At 33.7% G+C, this 14891-nt stretch overlaps 5 protein-coding genes and 1 pseudogene across 8 annotated transcripts; all 6 read right to left on the bottom strand.

Annotated features, from left to right (window-relative positions):
- Positions 1-1404: 1404 nt before the first annotated feature.
- On the bottom strand, positions 1405-2438 carry LOC105219231 (glutathione S-transferase 1-1-like). The gene is made up of 2 exons (XM_011195230.3): positions 2284-2438; positions 1405-2211 (listed from the first exon to the last, which is right to left on the bottom strand). Exon 2 carries the CDS (start codon positions 2204-2206, stop codon positions 1586-1588), a length of 621 nt encoding a protein of 206 aa, XP_011193532.1. The 5' UTR covers positions 2207-2211; positions 2284-2438; the 3' UTR covers positions 1405-1585.
- An 879-nt stretch (positions 2439-3317) lies between these two features.
- Positions 3318-3934, bottom strand: LOC128923067 (glutathione S-transferase 1-1-like; annotated as a pseudogene). The gene has a single exon (XR_008472145.1). The product of XR_008472145.1 is annotated as a glutathione S-transferase 1-1-like (transcript).
- Positions 3935-5806: 1872 nt separating this feature from the next.
- LOC105219217 (glutathione S-transferase 1-1) lies at positions 5807-6903 on the bottom strand. Of its 2 annotated transcripts, none has more exons than XM_011195205.3 (2): positions 6750-6903; positions 5807-6575 (listed from the first exon to the last, which is right to left on the bottom strand). In XM_011195205.3, the coding sequence occupies exon 2, from the start codon at positions 6572-6574 to the stop codon at positions 5927-5929; it is 648 nt and encodes a 215-aa protein (XP_011193507.1). In that variant the 5' UTR covers position 6575; positions 6750-6903; the 3' UTR covers positions 5807-5926. The 2 variants fall into 2 exon arrangements, with proteins under 2 accessions (XP_011193507.1, XP_028899801.1); XM_029043968.2 differs by having other exon boundaries at positions 5807-6602; positions 6750-6887.
- Positions 6904-7537: 634 nt separating this feature from the next.
- LOC105219208 (glutathione S-transferase 1-1) lies at positions 7538-8551 on the bottom strand. Its single transcript, XM_011195194.3, has 2 exons — positions 8399-8551; positions 7538-8325 (listed from the first exon to the last, which is right to left on the bottom strand). Exon 2 carries the CDS (start codon positions 8319-8321, stop codon positions 7677-7679), a length of 645 nt encoding a protein of 214 aa, XP_011193496.2. The 5' UTR covers positions 8322-8325; positions 8399-8551; the 3' UTR covers positions 7538-7676.
- Positions 8552-9051: 500 nt separating this feature from the next.
- On the bottom strand, positions 9052-10437 carry LOC105219200 (glutathione S-transferase 1). Its single transcript, XM_054235991.1, has 2 exons — positions 10305-10437; positions 9052-9771 (listed from the first exon to the last, which is right to left on the bottom strand). Exon 2 carries the CDS (start codon positions 9762-9764, stop codon positions 9135-9137), a length of 630 nt encoding a protein of 209 aa, XP_054091966.1. The 5' UTR covers positions 9765-9771; positions 10305-10437; the 3' UTR covers positions 9052-9134.
- A 3072-nt stretch (positions 10438-13509) lies between these two features.
- LOC105219192 (glutathione S-transferase D1) lies at positions 13510-14664 on the bottom strand. 2 transcript variants are annotated; one of them, XM_011195169.3, is made up of 2 exons: positions 14507-14664; positions 13510-14247 (listed from the first exon to the last, which is right to left on the bottom strand). In XM_011195169.3, the coding sequence occupies exon 2, from the start codon at positions 14238-14240 to the stop codon at positions 13608-13610; it is 633 nt and encodes a 210-aa protein (XP_011193471.2). In that variant the 5' UTR covers positions 14241-14247; positions 14507-14664; the 3' UTR covers positions 13510-13607. The 2 variants fall into 2 exon arrangements, with proteins under 2 accessions (XP_011193471.2, XP_054091943.1); XM_054235968.1 differs by lacking the exon at positions 14507-14664 and adding an exon at positions 14407-14426.
- Positions 14665-14891: the final 227 nt, after the last annotated feature.

Raw genomic sequence — 14891 nt, 5'->3', positions numbered from 1 at the left:
ATGTTGTTACAAGTGTGCGAATAGTCCGAACTTCCCAACAAACAAAATCTTGCCAATTTTAGAGGAATCTTATCAACATTATTTTTTTTTATTGAGTACCCAGAGTATTGGTTTTTAAAAATATTCCAGTATACTTATGGAACTTTTCTATATTTGGTTAACTTGTTTGATGGTGAATAGGTTAGGAACAAATATATGTGAGTGTGTGTGGAATACTCTTAGTAACTAAGTATTTTCGATGCTACATATTACCTCATTACATTTTTTATTATCGTGCACTGATAACGCACACCCCGACCGGAGAATTGTTAAAGTGATAAGGCACTTATAGTCATAATTTAGATTACAGCATATTGCTCAAGTAGCATTAACAAATTGTAGCAATCTAAACTTGGAAAAATATTAAACAATATATTAATAAATAATATATGTTAATATATTAGCAATACATTTTTCAACTATTCTAAAAATAGTCTCCTTTATAGCGACAATGGTTCGCTGGGTTACTAGCTCATATCAAAATTGGCCGGCTATACAGCTGTTGGTTGATTAGCATATGTTTTGATGAGCTTGCCGGCTGCTCCAACGTATGTACACATGTACTTTTTATTTATTATTGTATCAATTGAATTTATTATAAAATATATCACCAGTTGTGAAATTTCGCGATAAAGGCGCATCTATTACAAAGTGAGATTATTGTATAGTGTACTGCCCAAAACCAAGCAAAATGACATTGCAAATTTTTGTTAAATTATAGCACACGGTATTAGAGAACTATTGAAGAGAGGGAATTTCAGAATTCAAGAGGTTGAGAGATGAGAAAATTGTGATAAGTATGCAAAATACCGTATGCTAACATAGTCAGCATTATATTCATACACATAATTTAGGGTGTACCATTCGATATATCCATCCGAATAAAAATATTTAGGATCAAATTTTATTTTATTTTATTTTATTTTATTTTATTTTATTTTATTTTATTTCATTTTATTTTATTTTATTTTATTTTATTTTATTTTATTTTATTTTATTTTATTTTATTTTATTTTATTTTATTTTATTTTATTTTATTTTATTTTATTTTATTTTATTTTATTTTATTTTATTTTATTTTATTTTATTTTATTTTATTTTATTTTATTTTATTTTATTATTTTATTTTATTTTATTTTATTTTTATTTTTTTTTATGACCACATCATGTATGCTATTAGATAAATATAGCAAGTCGATATTGACAATATTCCCATCATCACGAAGATAGTCATCTTCCGTCTAATCCCGAACCCCATTAAAGCGACGCCCTCACCCTACCTTTCCGTTAGGCGATAATTTTGCTATAAACAATATTACATAATAATCGGTTCACTAAACTATAGTAAATTATCAACACATGAGATTAGAATGTACTCGGCGTTTATTTATTTATATAAAATGAATTGATAAGTCACAAATTGATTATAATAATTAATGTATATAACTGTAACATACATATGCAAGTATTATTAATATTTGAATTGAAACATTCCAAATTTCCCATAATTCCACAATTCATATGTGAATCGCAAATGAAAATCCAATTACCAATATTTCTTAAACAAATCACAGCCTTCTTTATTCTCATCTGCACCGGGCAAAGTTTTGCTGAGATGTTCACTCCATCTAACGATGTTTGGATATTTGCTCACCTCAATACCGCAACCCTCAAACGTCGAGACGGAGGCATACAAAGTGAAATCGGCAATGGACAAGCTATTGTTGGCCACATATGTTTGTCCCTCCAAGAATGTATTCAAAAACTCCAATTGACTTTCGAGCTTTGTCAAGCGCTCTGGCACTGGCGCCTGCTTATCCCTAGCGACGGGATAGTAATAATCAGCAAAGGATCCATACAAGCCGAGATCGAAGAATAGGCGCTGGTTGACAAGAGCTCGCTTTTGTGGGCATTTTGGGTAGAGCGAATCATCTTTGCCGTATTTCTCCGCCAGATAGATGAGTATGACACGTGATTCCCAAACCGAGTAACCATTGTCCACCAGAGTGGGGATGGTGTGTTGGGGATTGATCTTCAGGAATTCAGGTGTTAACTGCTCACCATTCTGTAAATTCAATATCTTTCGATTCAATTCAAGGCCCAATTTTTTGGCGAGCATGAGAATGGAACGACAAGGTGCAGATTCGATGAGGTAATAGAAATCCATGGTGACTAAAATTTTAATTTCAATAAATAAATACCTATATGTTTGTATAAATATTATAAGAAATGTGTCAGCTTTACCTAATGATTGCTTCGATTCCACTGCTTTCACTCTGAGGAACTATACACAACTGATTGCTATCGCAAATAGTGTTCTACTTAAAGGTTCCACTACTATCCTACTACACGTCAAATCGAGAGAGCATACTTATATTGATACATAAGGTATGTATTTACACTATATATTTACGTTGTTACAAGTGTGCGAATAGTTTGAGTTTCCTAACAAACAAAATATTTCAGATCTTAGAGGAAGAGTAACCTTAGTGATAACATCAATTTTTCAGAGAAGCACTGTTAGTGTTAATTTTTGAACAGCTTCCAATATATTGATTAATACATTTGATTAACATTTTGGTGATTATAGCACATTGCTCATGTGGCAATAGCAAATTATAGCAAATTACAAAATTTTCATAAAATTTATTAATATATACATATGTATATAATTTACTATATCTGTTGTAAATTTTTTCAGCTATTCTAAAATAGTCTCATTTATAGCAACAATGGTTCGCTGGGTTATTCACTCATATCAAATTAGCCGACATTACAGCTGTTGGTTGTTTAGCATATGTTTGGATGAACAGCCGGCAATCTGTATGTACATATGTATTTATTATTGTATCAATTAAATTTATTATAAATTATATCACCAGTTGTGAAATTTCGCGATAACGGCGCGTCAATTACAAAGTGAGATTATTGTATTGTATACCATCTAGATTCTAGAACCATGTAAAGTGTCATTGAAATTTTTTTTTAATTTAGAGAACTATTGTAGAGAGAGAATTTCAAAATTCAAGTGCTTGAGAAAACTAAATTTTTTTTCAAATAACGCATCCAAATAATTCTACACAGCGAAACTTATATACTTGTTTAAGTACTAGGGCGTGCCTTTCCATGTATCTAAATGCAACTATTCAGAATCAACATTTTATTTGAATTTAATTTTATTTTTTTTTTTCAATTTTTTCAAGAAACTTTTGAAATGTGGCTACCTCTACGAACATATTCGGCATCCAGGACTAACAGATCATACGTTCAAACAACTATTTTTTATTTTTCAGTTTAAAATAGATTTTATTTTCAGAAATAAGTATAAACAACAGATTTACTTTACAAAGTGAAATTCTGTCCAAGAACAGGTCGGACCCCCTAATTATAAAACTTCATATAAGCCAAGGCACCTTCCAAGTTTTCATCGTAACCAGGAACAATTTTTTTGCAATGCTCATACCACCTTATTACATTTGGATGCCTATCCAAATCCATGCCAGCCACGTCCATTGTAGTAATCGAACTCAATCGAGCGAATCATCTTTGCCATATTTTTCGACCAAATAAATGAGTATGGCACGCGACTCCCAAATGGGGAACCCATCATCCACCAAAGTCGGAACTTTATGTTGTGGATTTATTTTTAGATATTCAGGTGTCAAGTGTTCACCTTGACGCAAGTGTAATTTACGTCTATTTAACTCGACGCCTATGGTTTTAGCTGCCATTATCACTGCCCGACAGGGGGTAGATTCTATAGTATAATAAAGATCCATAGTGCGTAATGGTATGAAAATAATAACGATAAGATAAAATGTTTAAAGCAAATAGCGCCGGTCCGTGCTTTAGTAAAATGCGAAGCAAACTAATTAATTTATGCCGTGTCCCAAAGTATTTAACGTATAATTTGAAATGTCTGTAGATAATAATGACATATGTATGTAGTAGATTGTGGAAGACAGTGTTACCAATTAAATTTATATTCTTAAGATTATCTAGTTAACTTCAAGTTTGCGAACTTTTATCTTGGGGAAAATAATTTTTGGTTTTTTATTTAAATTATTCTAATTGAGCTTATTTTTTACATTTATCGATATATGGTAATACTGATAAAAGGGCCCAAGAAACCAAATTTTGATTGGGTTCATATGTACTCATCGCAATCGGTAAAGTCTTGAAAATCAGTTCAAATATATTTTTTGTGAACTTCAAATATTTAATATGTCAAAATCTGACATCTTTAAAAACGTTTATTTGTTTAAAAATGTTGAAGTGCATTAGAACTCATAGGCTAACGTTTCTGTATAATGATAAGAAATTTTGCAAGTCATACATATGTACCCTGCCGGAATTCGAACTGTTGCAAAACTATGCAATTCATTCTGACACCCGTTTCAAACAACACGTTCTCAGCTATCCTTATGAAGTGTTTATTAGATCCCTCTGCCCTTGGAGAACTTTATAGAGCGTTTCTAATAAATTGGTAACTATCCCAAACAACATTCCCTTTGACCCTTTGTTCTGAAATCAATCATGAAATCAGTCTCTTCCGTTCAAATTTTTTCCAGCGAGGAATAGCAGTAAGTATGTTTAGAGCAATATGTCATTACGTCATGTAGGTACTGATACAGTAGGTACGTCAATCGTAATCGTAATCAAAACAGCTAATTACTAATTGCAAATTCGTATTAGATGATGCCGCATCGGTCATGAATCACCCTTATCACCCACTATCTATTTCACATTTAATCATATTTAATCTCATCAGTCAGGCATATCACAGTTGTTTGTAGAGCCACTCTTAACTCTTAATTTGCGTTATCTTCCCAAATTTTTGTTGTTTTTATTAAAATACAGTACTCACTATTTTATAGATACTTATAAATATTCCAGCTATTGTGAAATAAAGTGTAAGGAAATAGTATGAGGTAAAAAACTGTATAACAGCTATGTATGTATGTTTCACAATATTCTCTCTGAATTGTTCACTTAATCGAGCGAGTACTGTACTTCGCTCATATCATTAGTGATATTGATGATTTTGTCACACTCTACTGTATATTTCATAATGTCAAAAAATGGCCTATATGTTTGTGCACTTGAATTGAACAAGTTATATAGTATAATATTAGACTTATTCCAACAACAGTTTACGAATTTCCCAGCAATATTTAACGAATACTCTAAACTACTGAATAATGTTAAATCGTTTGACTCCTTATTTTTATTTTTGAATATCCAAACCATTTCTTATTCGCCCAAAAACAATCCTGAACTTCTGCTTCTTCTCAACCACTATTACAGAATTAGACTTTAATGTGCCTGATCTTCAATTAGGTCGTTTAACCAGTTGATCTATGAACGTACCCTTGAAGCGTCAAGTAATGTTAGAGGCGTAACAGGAAGACCCAACAAAAGATCAAGATCAAAAGATTGTGCCCCTGAAAGACGGAGCTCGTTTCATTAAAAGTATTTTCTTTTAGAATATACTCTGGGCAAAATTAAAAAAATGGCTTGAAACATTCACAAACTCTTCGAACTAACGCAACCTTACAATTTTTGACAAAGAAATGGTGATATTTTATTGAAAACTTCAACTCATAAGGTGAGGGGTATTTGCTGGCCAGTGTAATGTGTCTGAGGTCAATACCTGGCTACACCGCAACTTAGACAACAACAACTTCCAGTTATGCTTACAGCGAATTCTCGAACCAAGCAAAGAGTAGAAAGAGAAAAACTGGTTTTTTTCATTCATACGCTTGACTTACATATATACACATTTATTTATACATATAGTACATACATATTTGGGCAATACTGCGGAACTTTATAAAAGTTGTAAAAAACACAAACAAGAGATATATAGAAACAAACATGTACATGCTTATTTGCCCTCAAAGAATTTCTGGAACGCCAAGCAACCTTCGCGATTCTCTTTGAAACCAGGTGTGACGGCACGCATGTTCTCATACCACTTTTTGATGTTGGCATACTTTCTCACATCGACGTTGAAGTCTTTCACGAACTGGGCCATGTCTATGGTGCTGATTGTGGCCAAAAGTGAGAGATCGGCTAAAGTCAGCGTCTCGCCAACAACGAAGTTGTTACCGGCCAACAAGGTGTTGAACAATTCCAATTGTGTTTCCAACTTCTTGCGACCTTCCGGATCGAATGGAGTCTTGGCCATTGCGGGTGGATAAAAGAACTTGCCGAACGTCATGTAAAGATCCATGTCGAAGTACAGACGCTGATTGATGAGCGCACGAGTTTCGGGACACTTGGGGAAGAGTGAGTCGGTTTTGGCATATTGCTCTACCAGGTAGATCATGATGGCGCGGGATTCCCAGAGCGAAAAATCACCGTCGACCAGTGTGGGGATCGTGTGCTGTGGATTGATCTTCAGGAACTCGGGCTTCAGGTGATCGCCAGTGCGCAAATCGAGTATCTTTTTATTCAACTCAATGCCAATGCAGTGCGCGGTTAGTAGCACGGAGCGACAAGGCGCAGAACCAGGCAAATAATAGAAATCCATGCTAAAGTGGAATGAGAAGAATAAGCGACTGTAAATACGAATACATACGATTTATAATTGCGGCTTTGACTAGAATGTTAGCCAGCTGTTTATACTTAATTGCTATAATCGCAATTGTGATTGCTGTTATTGTTGTTGGCATATTACCAACCATTGTTATTTCGCTTTGACATACCTGTTTTGAAAAGACTTATTTTTTTTTACGATTCCGCCGCTAAAACAGTTTGTATACGTAGTATAAGCAACCTCACAGCTGTTCAACGCTCGACTGAATTCTTGCTCATGACTGTGTGTCTATATAAGTTATTTTCGATGAAAAGGTAAAAACATTTATTTCATTTCTTTGGAGAAACCACACACGCTCTAACGTGTCTGAATAGCTACGTTTATGCTCATAACCATTGCGTGGGGAGCATGAAGTGCTGAGAGCAGCGAAAACAATACCTTCGAAAACATGAAAAAAAAGATAATGACATTATTTTAAAGCTCATAGATTGAATTTTATTTTGAAATTTAGAAATGCACTGGAGATAACGTATTGGTGACTTGCAAGTATAGGTAATCCATACAAAGGTGTATGACTAACATGATAAGTTAGGTGCGATAAGACCGATGTAGTAGAACATCGAGAGTAATCGAAATGAAGTGAGGTTATTTTTGAAAGTAGAATATCGCTCATGAAGAAAAGAGTGATCCAAACTAATTTACGACGAATTCAAATACTTTGAAATGAGAGCAAAATGTTTTATACGTACTAGGAATGGTCGGAAAGCCTAGATATGTCTATTATAGACTTTAGTAATAAAGCTTTTCGCAGTTATTAACTACAGTTTTGAATATTTGGACGAAACTTTCCAGTAACTTTGAAGTCCGATAAAAAAAATTTTAAAGATTATAGTTGAGGATTGCACTACGACCCGTAGTCTAAAGAGCCCAAACAAAAAAAAAAAAACAGACATTATATACATTTCGTTTAATAATTACTTTTAATTGCATTTCTCGAATTCATGTAAAAACTTTAAATGCTACAACTTAAAAAAAAGTTAACAGTTATTTTACATCATTAAATTTTTAATACAGTGTAGCTCCTGAGAACACCCTCTCATTTCACAAAGTATTTTTTAACTGCCAAAACATCATCCAAATTCTGTTGATATCCCGGAGCCACTTTCTTCATGCTCTCGTACCACTTCTCAATATTCTCATACTCTTTGATGTTGACAACGAATCCTGGTAATGTCGAGAAGACATCCAAAGTGGTTACTGTAGCCAATAGAGACAGATCAGCAACTGTAAGCGATTCTCCAACAGCAAACTCGTTGCCACCCAACAGAGTATTTAAGAATTCCAACTTTGTCTTCGCCTTTTCTAATATTTCTGGTTTGTAAAGTGTCTTCTTAAGCACAGCTTCAGAAAAGTAATTCCAAAATACGGTATAAAGTTCCACATCGAAGTAGAGACGTTGATTGATGAGTGCACGCTTTTGTGGGCATGCCGGGTAGAGCGTATCTTCTTTAGCATATTTTTCCGCCAAATATATAACAATGGCATGCGAATCCCATACAGAAAAACCGTTATCCACCAACGTGGGAACAGTGTGTTGAGGATTAAGCTTGAGATATTCGGGTGTTAAGTGCTCACCCTTACGTAGGTCCACAGGGATTTTGTTTAACTCGACTCCAATGGCTTGTGCTGTCATGAGTACGGCACGACAGGGACCCGATGCAGCACTGTAGTAGAAATCCATTTCTCTGAAAATTGATTGAAAGAAAATAAAAAATTAAAATAGAAAAGAAAAGGTTTCCATATAACCCCTTATATTACCTTGTTGCACTGCTTGCAATGTTCGTCTGTGGCAAATTCTTTCAACAACACCCACTTCAAATTCAATACTAAATTTTATTTTCAGATTTCAGTTATCTATAATACCGGCGTGCCATGCATTTGCTTGATAAAATTAATATAAATAAATATATTTCTTATCTGTGAGAGCCTTAATGGAAGAGAGCCAAATTTTCAAGCGCAATCAAACAAATACAATATGCTAACTCAAAGTTTTTTTAGGTACACATCTATATTTGTTATATCTATATATACATATGTATATACAGATAGACATTTGCAAATATGGATTAGTGCAATGAAAATTTTGGAAATTATAAACGGCTAATATATCTTAAATGGAACAACTTACCTGTAAATATGTTCAATATCCCGATTCCGAAAACCAATCGATTCACAGTAATATAAATTCTTTTATTGTTTTAACATGACAGAGGTAATTGATAAAAATAATTCCACGTAAATCTCAAAAAATACTTGTTGAGGTCTTAACGACTGTATTTTCAAGATATTTAGACGACCAATCAATACGACTATCCATGATCGTTTTGAGCCAAGTTCCTCATCATACATTTTTCTTTAACTTACCTATTTTTATTTCTTCTTAGAATTTCAATCACACAAATCACCGTATATTTCGTGAAATACTCAATATTTATTTAAATATATTATACAATCCACCGTTGCTCACAAAACTAAAATATTAAGTATTCTAAACTTAAAGACCCAACAGCTTTTTGTATTCCAAACAGCCAGCCCAGTTTTCTTCCCAGCCAGGTGCAGTCTTCTTCAAGTTTTCGTACCATCTGGCCACATTGACATATTTCTTGAAATCATAGTTGACAACATCATAAGATGAGACCGTTGCCAATAGTGAGATATCAGCCAGAGTAAAAGAATCTCCAGCAACATAATTCTGACCTTCCAGGAAGGTGTTCAACAACTCAAAAGCTGTGTCGATCTTCTTGTACTTCTCCGCATCGACGGGTTGCTTGAAGAGATACTGCGTGACGTATGTATCAATGAAGGCCTGATATATTGTGGCGACGTCAAAGAAGAGACGTTGGTTGATGACAGCACGCTTCCTCGGGCATTTCGGGTATAACGAATCGTTTTTACCGTATTTTTCGGCCAAGTAAATACTTATGGCACGGGATTCCCAAATTGCGAAACTACCGTCCACCAATGTGGGGACTGTATGTTGTGGGTTGATCTTAAGAAAATCGGGCTTCAAATGCTCTCCAGCAAACAAATTCAGCAACTTCTTATTCAATTCGACTCCCAAAGCTTTTGCGGCCATCAGGACGGCGCGACAGGGGGGAGATGGAGGCACATAGTAAAAGTCCATTTTGTGTCTGGAAAAACACATTAAATAAAACGATTCACAATTGAATATATATGTACATATTGAAATATAGTTATTAAAGGTTTTTTATTTCATATTAATTGATCCGACTAGATGTTAATAAAGATTTTAAAGTTCATTCGATATGTTGTTCACAATCCCACATAAGGAATGGTCGAATTTTTGGTCCACAGTCATACTATGTTAAAAGTTCATATAAACAAAAGAGACCACAAATTACTTTGGTTCGAAAAACAAAATACGTCTTAGCATCAGTATTAAATCATTAGTTTAATAATCACTAATAAAATTATGCCACTTTGAGTTTATTTTTGAGACGATTCTCTCGTGTTCAGAACACTGATCGACAAAAGCTTTATAGGAAGGTGACCATGTATCCTTGAAATCATTAAAGGACTTTGGACAATATTGCTATAATCCTTAAAGTTTCACCACCGATTACCGACTACCGAAGCACGAATGGCTAAAATGATAACATCCCATAAGAGGGACTCCGCACACCGATTTTTATTTGTCACTCACTTGTATTAAATGTGGTTAAGAGGCTTTGGTAATCACTTGGATAAGTTCAATGTCGAAACTGATAGTCCATTGGACACACGCTTCCTTTTATACCTGAATTATCGCTGGCAATGGGTCGCGGCAGAAGTGCACACATAATAGGCAATACATATTGTAAACATAAAGAGAAGCGCCGGTGACACACATACCATCGAAAGTTCGCAGGAAAATCGAAAAATGAGAGCGGGCCCTTTAGGAGGGGAGGAGGCGAAACTTTTTTTCCGTGTTATAGTTGTTTTTTCTCCTGGTAACGGCATATGTGATTATATGCAAACCAAATTGTTGTTATTATCATTACTGTAACGGTAAATTTTTAATGAAAGTGTCGACTATTTTACCAAATTTAAAGTTTTATAAAATTTTTTTATTTAAATTTAAATTATTAGTTGATTATTATAACCAGTAATTTGATTTACACCAAAACAAGCGAGGGATTATGCTTGTCATCATGGACTAACACGTTAGAATGCGATTGGGATTCAGATAAAACTGAGCATTACGTACTCTCTCAAATTATAATAACATAAAAAAGTGGAATTATTCGAGATGTCTAAATATTTTATTTTTAAAATATCTAAAATTCTCGAATATAAAGATTGGAAACAAGATCTCTAAAGCAGGGAGTATCATAATAATGCGAGTTGATTGAAATTTTACTTAAAGTGCAGAATGATATGAATTTTTCGCAAACCCATTCCATAGATAATTGTCTCTCCCAACATTTCTATGATTAAATATAATCGTTCTTTTAGTAGAGTTTAGCGTGAACCCACATTCCGTATAGGTCCAGAAGTGGGTTAGTTATTCTTAAAATTCAGGGAGTCCCAAACTTTACATCATGCTTTCCTAATCTTTTTCTTAGAACCATAGAACCATAAATTAGCTGTACGTGCGAAGATAGCAACTCAGATATTTCCAGAAGCATGATATCATCATGCCAATACTTATACGCGTTTGTGTCTAAATATAATTTTTTTAAGACGTAGTAAGATTTTAAGAAAAGAGCTAATAAAGAGAAACGATTTTGAGATTTGAGAACCGCTGAGCTTCGCCAAAGCGCCTGAGTTCTCAATAAGCTTTCATCGTCCATCTATTTCACCATTGCTCAATATTGCGTGATAATGATTGTTGTTGTTCGCCATTTACTAATTTTCAAGTGCCCTCCATCGTTTGAAAATTAATGCATATTTGTATTTCTAAACAAATATAAATGTGTGCCTGAGGGTGAGGGAGATAGACACACCAAATAGCACAACTCAGCAATTTATTTCAAGCAAAAAATTTAAACAAAAGAGCAAAAGTTGAGAACCGCTGAGTTCATTGGTGCTCTTTGTATTTCAATGGGTATGAGTAATTTGTTCTAGAAATTTTAAAGACGATACTTTTGCACCAGATGTGTACGAATGATACATATATATATTCATGTTAAATTATATTAATATGTTCCGGTATATTTATGTATTTGCAGATATTATGATATTATTGGCATTTTTATTTCAGAAGGCATTCGATCTGCATCAATAACAACAGCTCATGCATTAAAAAAATTACCTAAGAAAACTATATTACTTCTGTATTTGTCAGAGTTCAGGGTGGCGCAAATGGTAGGATTTAAACACTTTTTTTACACATATTGTTTTATAGTTTACATAAATTATTTTTCTAATTCGGTCTTTACATAGCGTGTATATGTATAAATGTAAAATTTCAGCAATTACGTAATATAAATATTTCTGGAAGAACGCTAAAGACATAATACATTCATACATATGTATGTATATGCATGTACATATACACTCATTTAAAATTCGCAGTCATGTGACTTTTACGAATTTCACGAAGAGAAAGCCAAACAAAAATAGCAGAGAGCTTTATTTGAGAACTCCTGACATTTGCATGAACTTACCTATTGTATGTGCACATATTTGCATATATTAAACATATGTATACTCTGCACATACAATAGCAAATGCGTCACAGAAACAAACAAGCTACCAAAAGTACAGTTTGCTGCTTTTCCAAAATACTTCCTTACATGCAGACATATTCACTCATCGATGAATATGTAAATTTTGATGTACATACATACATACGAGTATATACCTACGAATAAAAATGCTAAAGTCACGATGATTCAGCAAAAATTATATACACGTACTAATATATATGCTCGTATATACTCATAAAGCTTGTGATCAGAAAAAGCTTTTAGAGAGAGCTTTATTTGAGAACCGCTGATTATAATGAAGGGAAAGTTTAAATATAATAAACTTTTAGCAAATTCTCGTAAAGAGTAATATTTGGGAATCGCTGAGTAATATTTGTGAACCACTGACTGATATTTGAGAACCATTGAGTATGAGGTAATACTTTATTCAAAAGGTACATATGTGATGCAATACTTAACCCACAGTCCAATCAACTGGGTAGAAACAAGTTTATAAGTAGTACCATAGGAATAACAAGTCCAACTAGTCAGCCTGTCTTATACCAATTTAAAAAGTGTTATTGTTTTTCTGTTTAGTTGAATTTCAAACAGAATCTCACGACGCAAAAAAAAATATTTATTTTATTCAAGTATTGTGAAGTAAAGGGTGTTTTTTTAAACGTGTGTTTTTTTCAAAGAGGCAACACTTTTTTCAGAGTGACCTTTTTAACAGCTGTTGCTTGATTTATACTTTTGATTGGTTTGCCTCGATTTGGTTTGCGGCGGTCATTTGCCCGAAATCAATTTTCAAATGAAACTGAAACCTCTTCTCTTTATAATAATGCCAAATTATTGCCCATGACATTTAATTATCAGCGTTTTATTTCTTCTTGAAAACAAGATGTCTAAAAACACCCTTTATTATTAAAGATATCAACCTCAAACTAGAATATAGACTTCAAACAAAACTTTTTCTTAAATATTTGGAAATAGCAGATATCCTTACAACATATTTTATTCCTATAGCGATGTACAGCACCACAAATCTTCCATTATCTTCTGATACATTTTTATGTGTTTCAAAAGTTACAACTCTGTTTTGCAACGAAATTTGGCAGCACAGATTGTGGCAGCACAGATTGTGGCATAGCAAACGGAAGTGATTGAACAACAAATACTAAAGAAATAAAAAGGCCATTGTTTTAAATACTATAAATTCTTAGAGGAAAACCACATAGGTAAGCAAAATACATTTCTTCTTATTATTTATTATTATAATATACATATATATGTATCGCTCATACACAGTTCTTACAAATATCAACTTAGCTTAACATTTATTTGCTCAATAATTTCTTATATTCCAAACAGCCAGCCCAGTTTTCTTCCCAGCCTGGTGCAGTCTTCTTCAAGTTCTCATACCATCTTGCCACATTGGCATATTTACTGAAATCGTATTCGGCAACTTCATAAGAAGACACCGTTGCCAACAACGAAAGATCCGCCAAAGTCAAAGCATCTCCAGCAACATATGTCTGATTTTCCAGGAAGGTGTTCAAGAACTCAAAAGCCGAGTCAATTTTCTTGACCTTCTCAGCGTCAATAGGCTTTTGGAATAAATATTTCAAAACATAGGCGTCGAAAAAGGCCTGATATAAGGTGCCCGAGTCAAAGTACAGACGCTGGTTGATGAGAGCTCGCTTCTTCGGGCATTGCGGATACAGAGAATTGTCATTTTTACCGTATTTCTCGGCCAAGTAGACAATAATGGCGCGTGATTCCCAAATTGCGAAACCATTGTCCACCAATGTGGGAACGGTGTGCTGTGGATTGAGTTTAAGATACTCCGGTTTCAGATGAGCTCCCGCAAACAAATCTAAGAATTTCTTATTTAACTGTATGCCAAGCGCTTCAGCGGTCATGATGACAGCGCGACAAGGTGCGGATGCGGGAAGGTAGTACAAATCCATTATGCGGCTGAAAGGTCGGAAAAAAAATTAAAATTATTATTATTCTATAATCTTCTGGTTGTTGTTGTTTTTATTTTGACTCAATTTATATAAAACTTTTCTATAAAATTTTGATGTATTATAGATTTTTTAATCGAAGCAAAAAATTCTTTATCTGCTAGCTTACAATCCAATTAATATAAAGAATAAAAACGTCTAAGGCTTATCAAATACTCTATTCTAGTATATATTAAAATAAGTTCATTTTTGGCACTATTATAACACACCACTTCAAAATATTTCTTCTGTTTTCAATGTGTTAATTCCACTAGAAGAGTGCTGGAACTAAACAACAAGTGTCGCCACGCTTTCTTTTATAGTAGTGAGACATACTATGTATAATATAGCGCAGAAATTAATATGCGAGAGCGCCCAATAGAATTTGTTTTAGTTTCCAGAATTGACATGAAACTCAAATGAATAAGTTGATGAGCAATTTCATCCCTGCAGGAAAATGCCAGCTGACAGCTGTCAGTTATTAGAAATCAAAGATGATTTAAGATAATGAATATTACTCTCAAATATTCACAAAGTTGTGGACCTAAGTATGCTTAATCTCTCATAAATATCAAAGTATACCAAAATTTCAAAGAAAAGACTACCATCGTCCAT

This window comes from Zeugodacus cucurbitae, chromosome 2 (assembly GCF_028554725.1).
Source record: "Zeugodacus cucurbitae isolate PBARC_wt_2022May chromosome 2, idZeuCucr1.2, whole genome shotgun sequence".
NCBI lineage: Eukaryota > Metazoa > Arthropoda > Insecta > Diptera > Tephritidae > Zeugodacus > Zeugodacus cucurbitae.
Note: the sequence above shows the minus strand (reverse complement) of the source record. Positions and strands in the feature narration are given on the sequence as shown.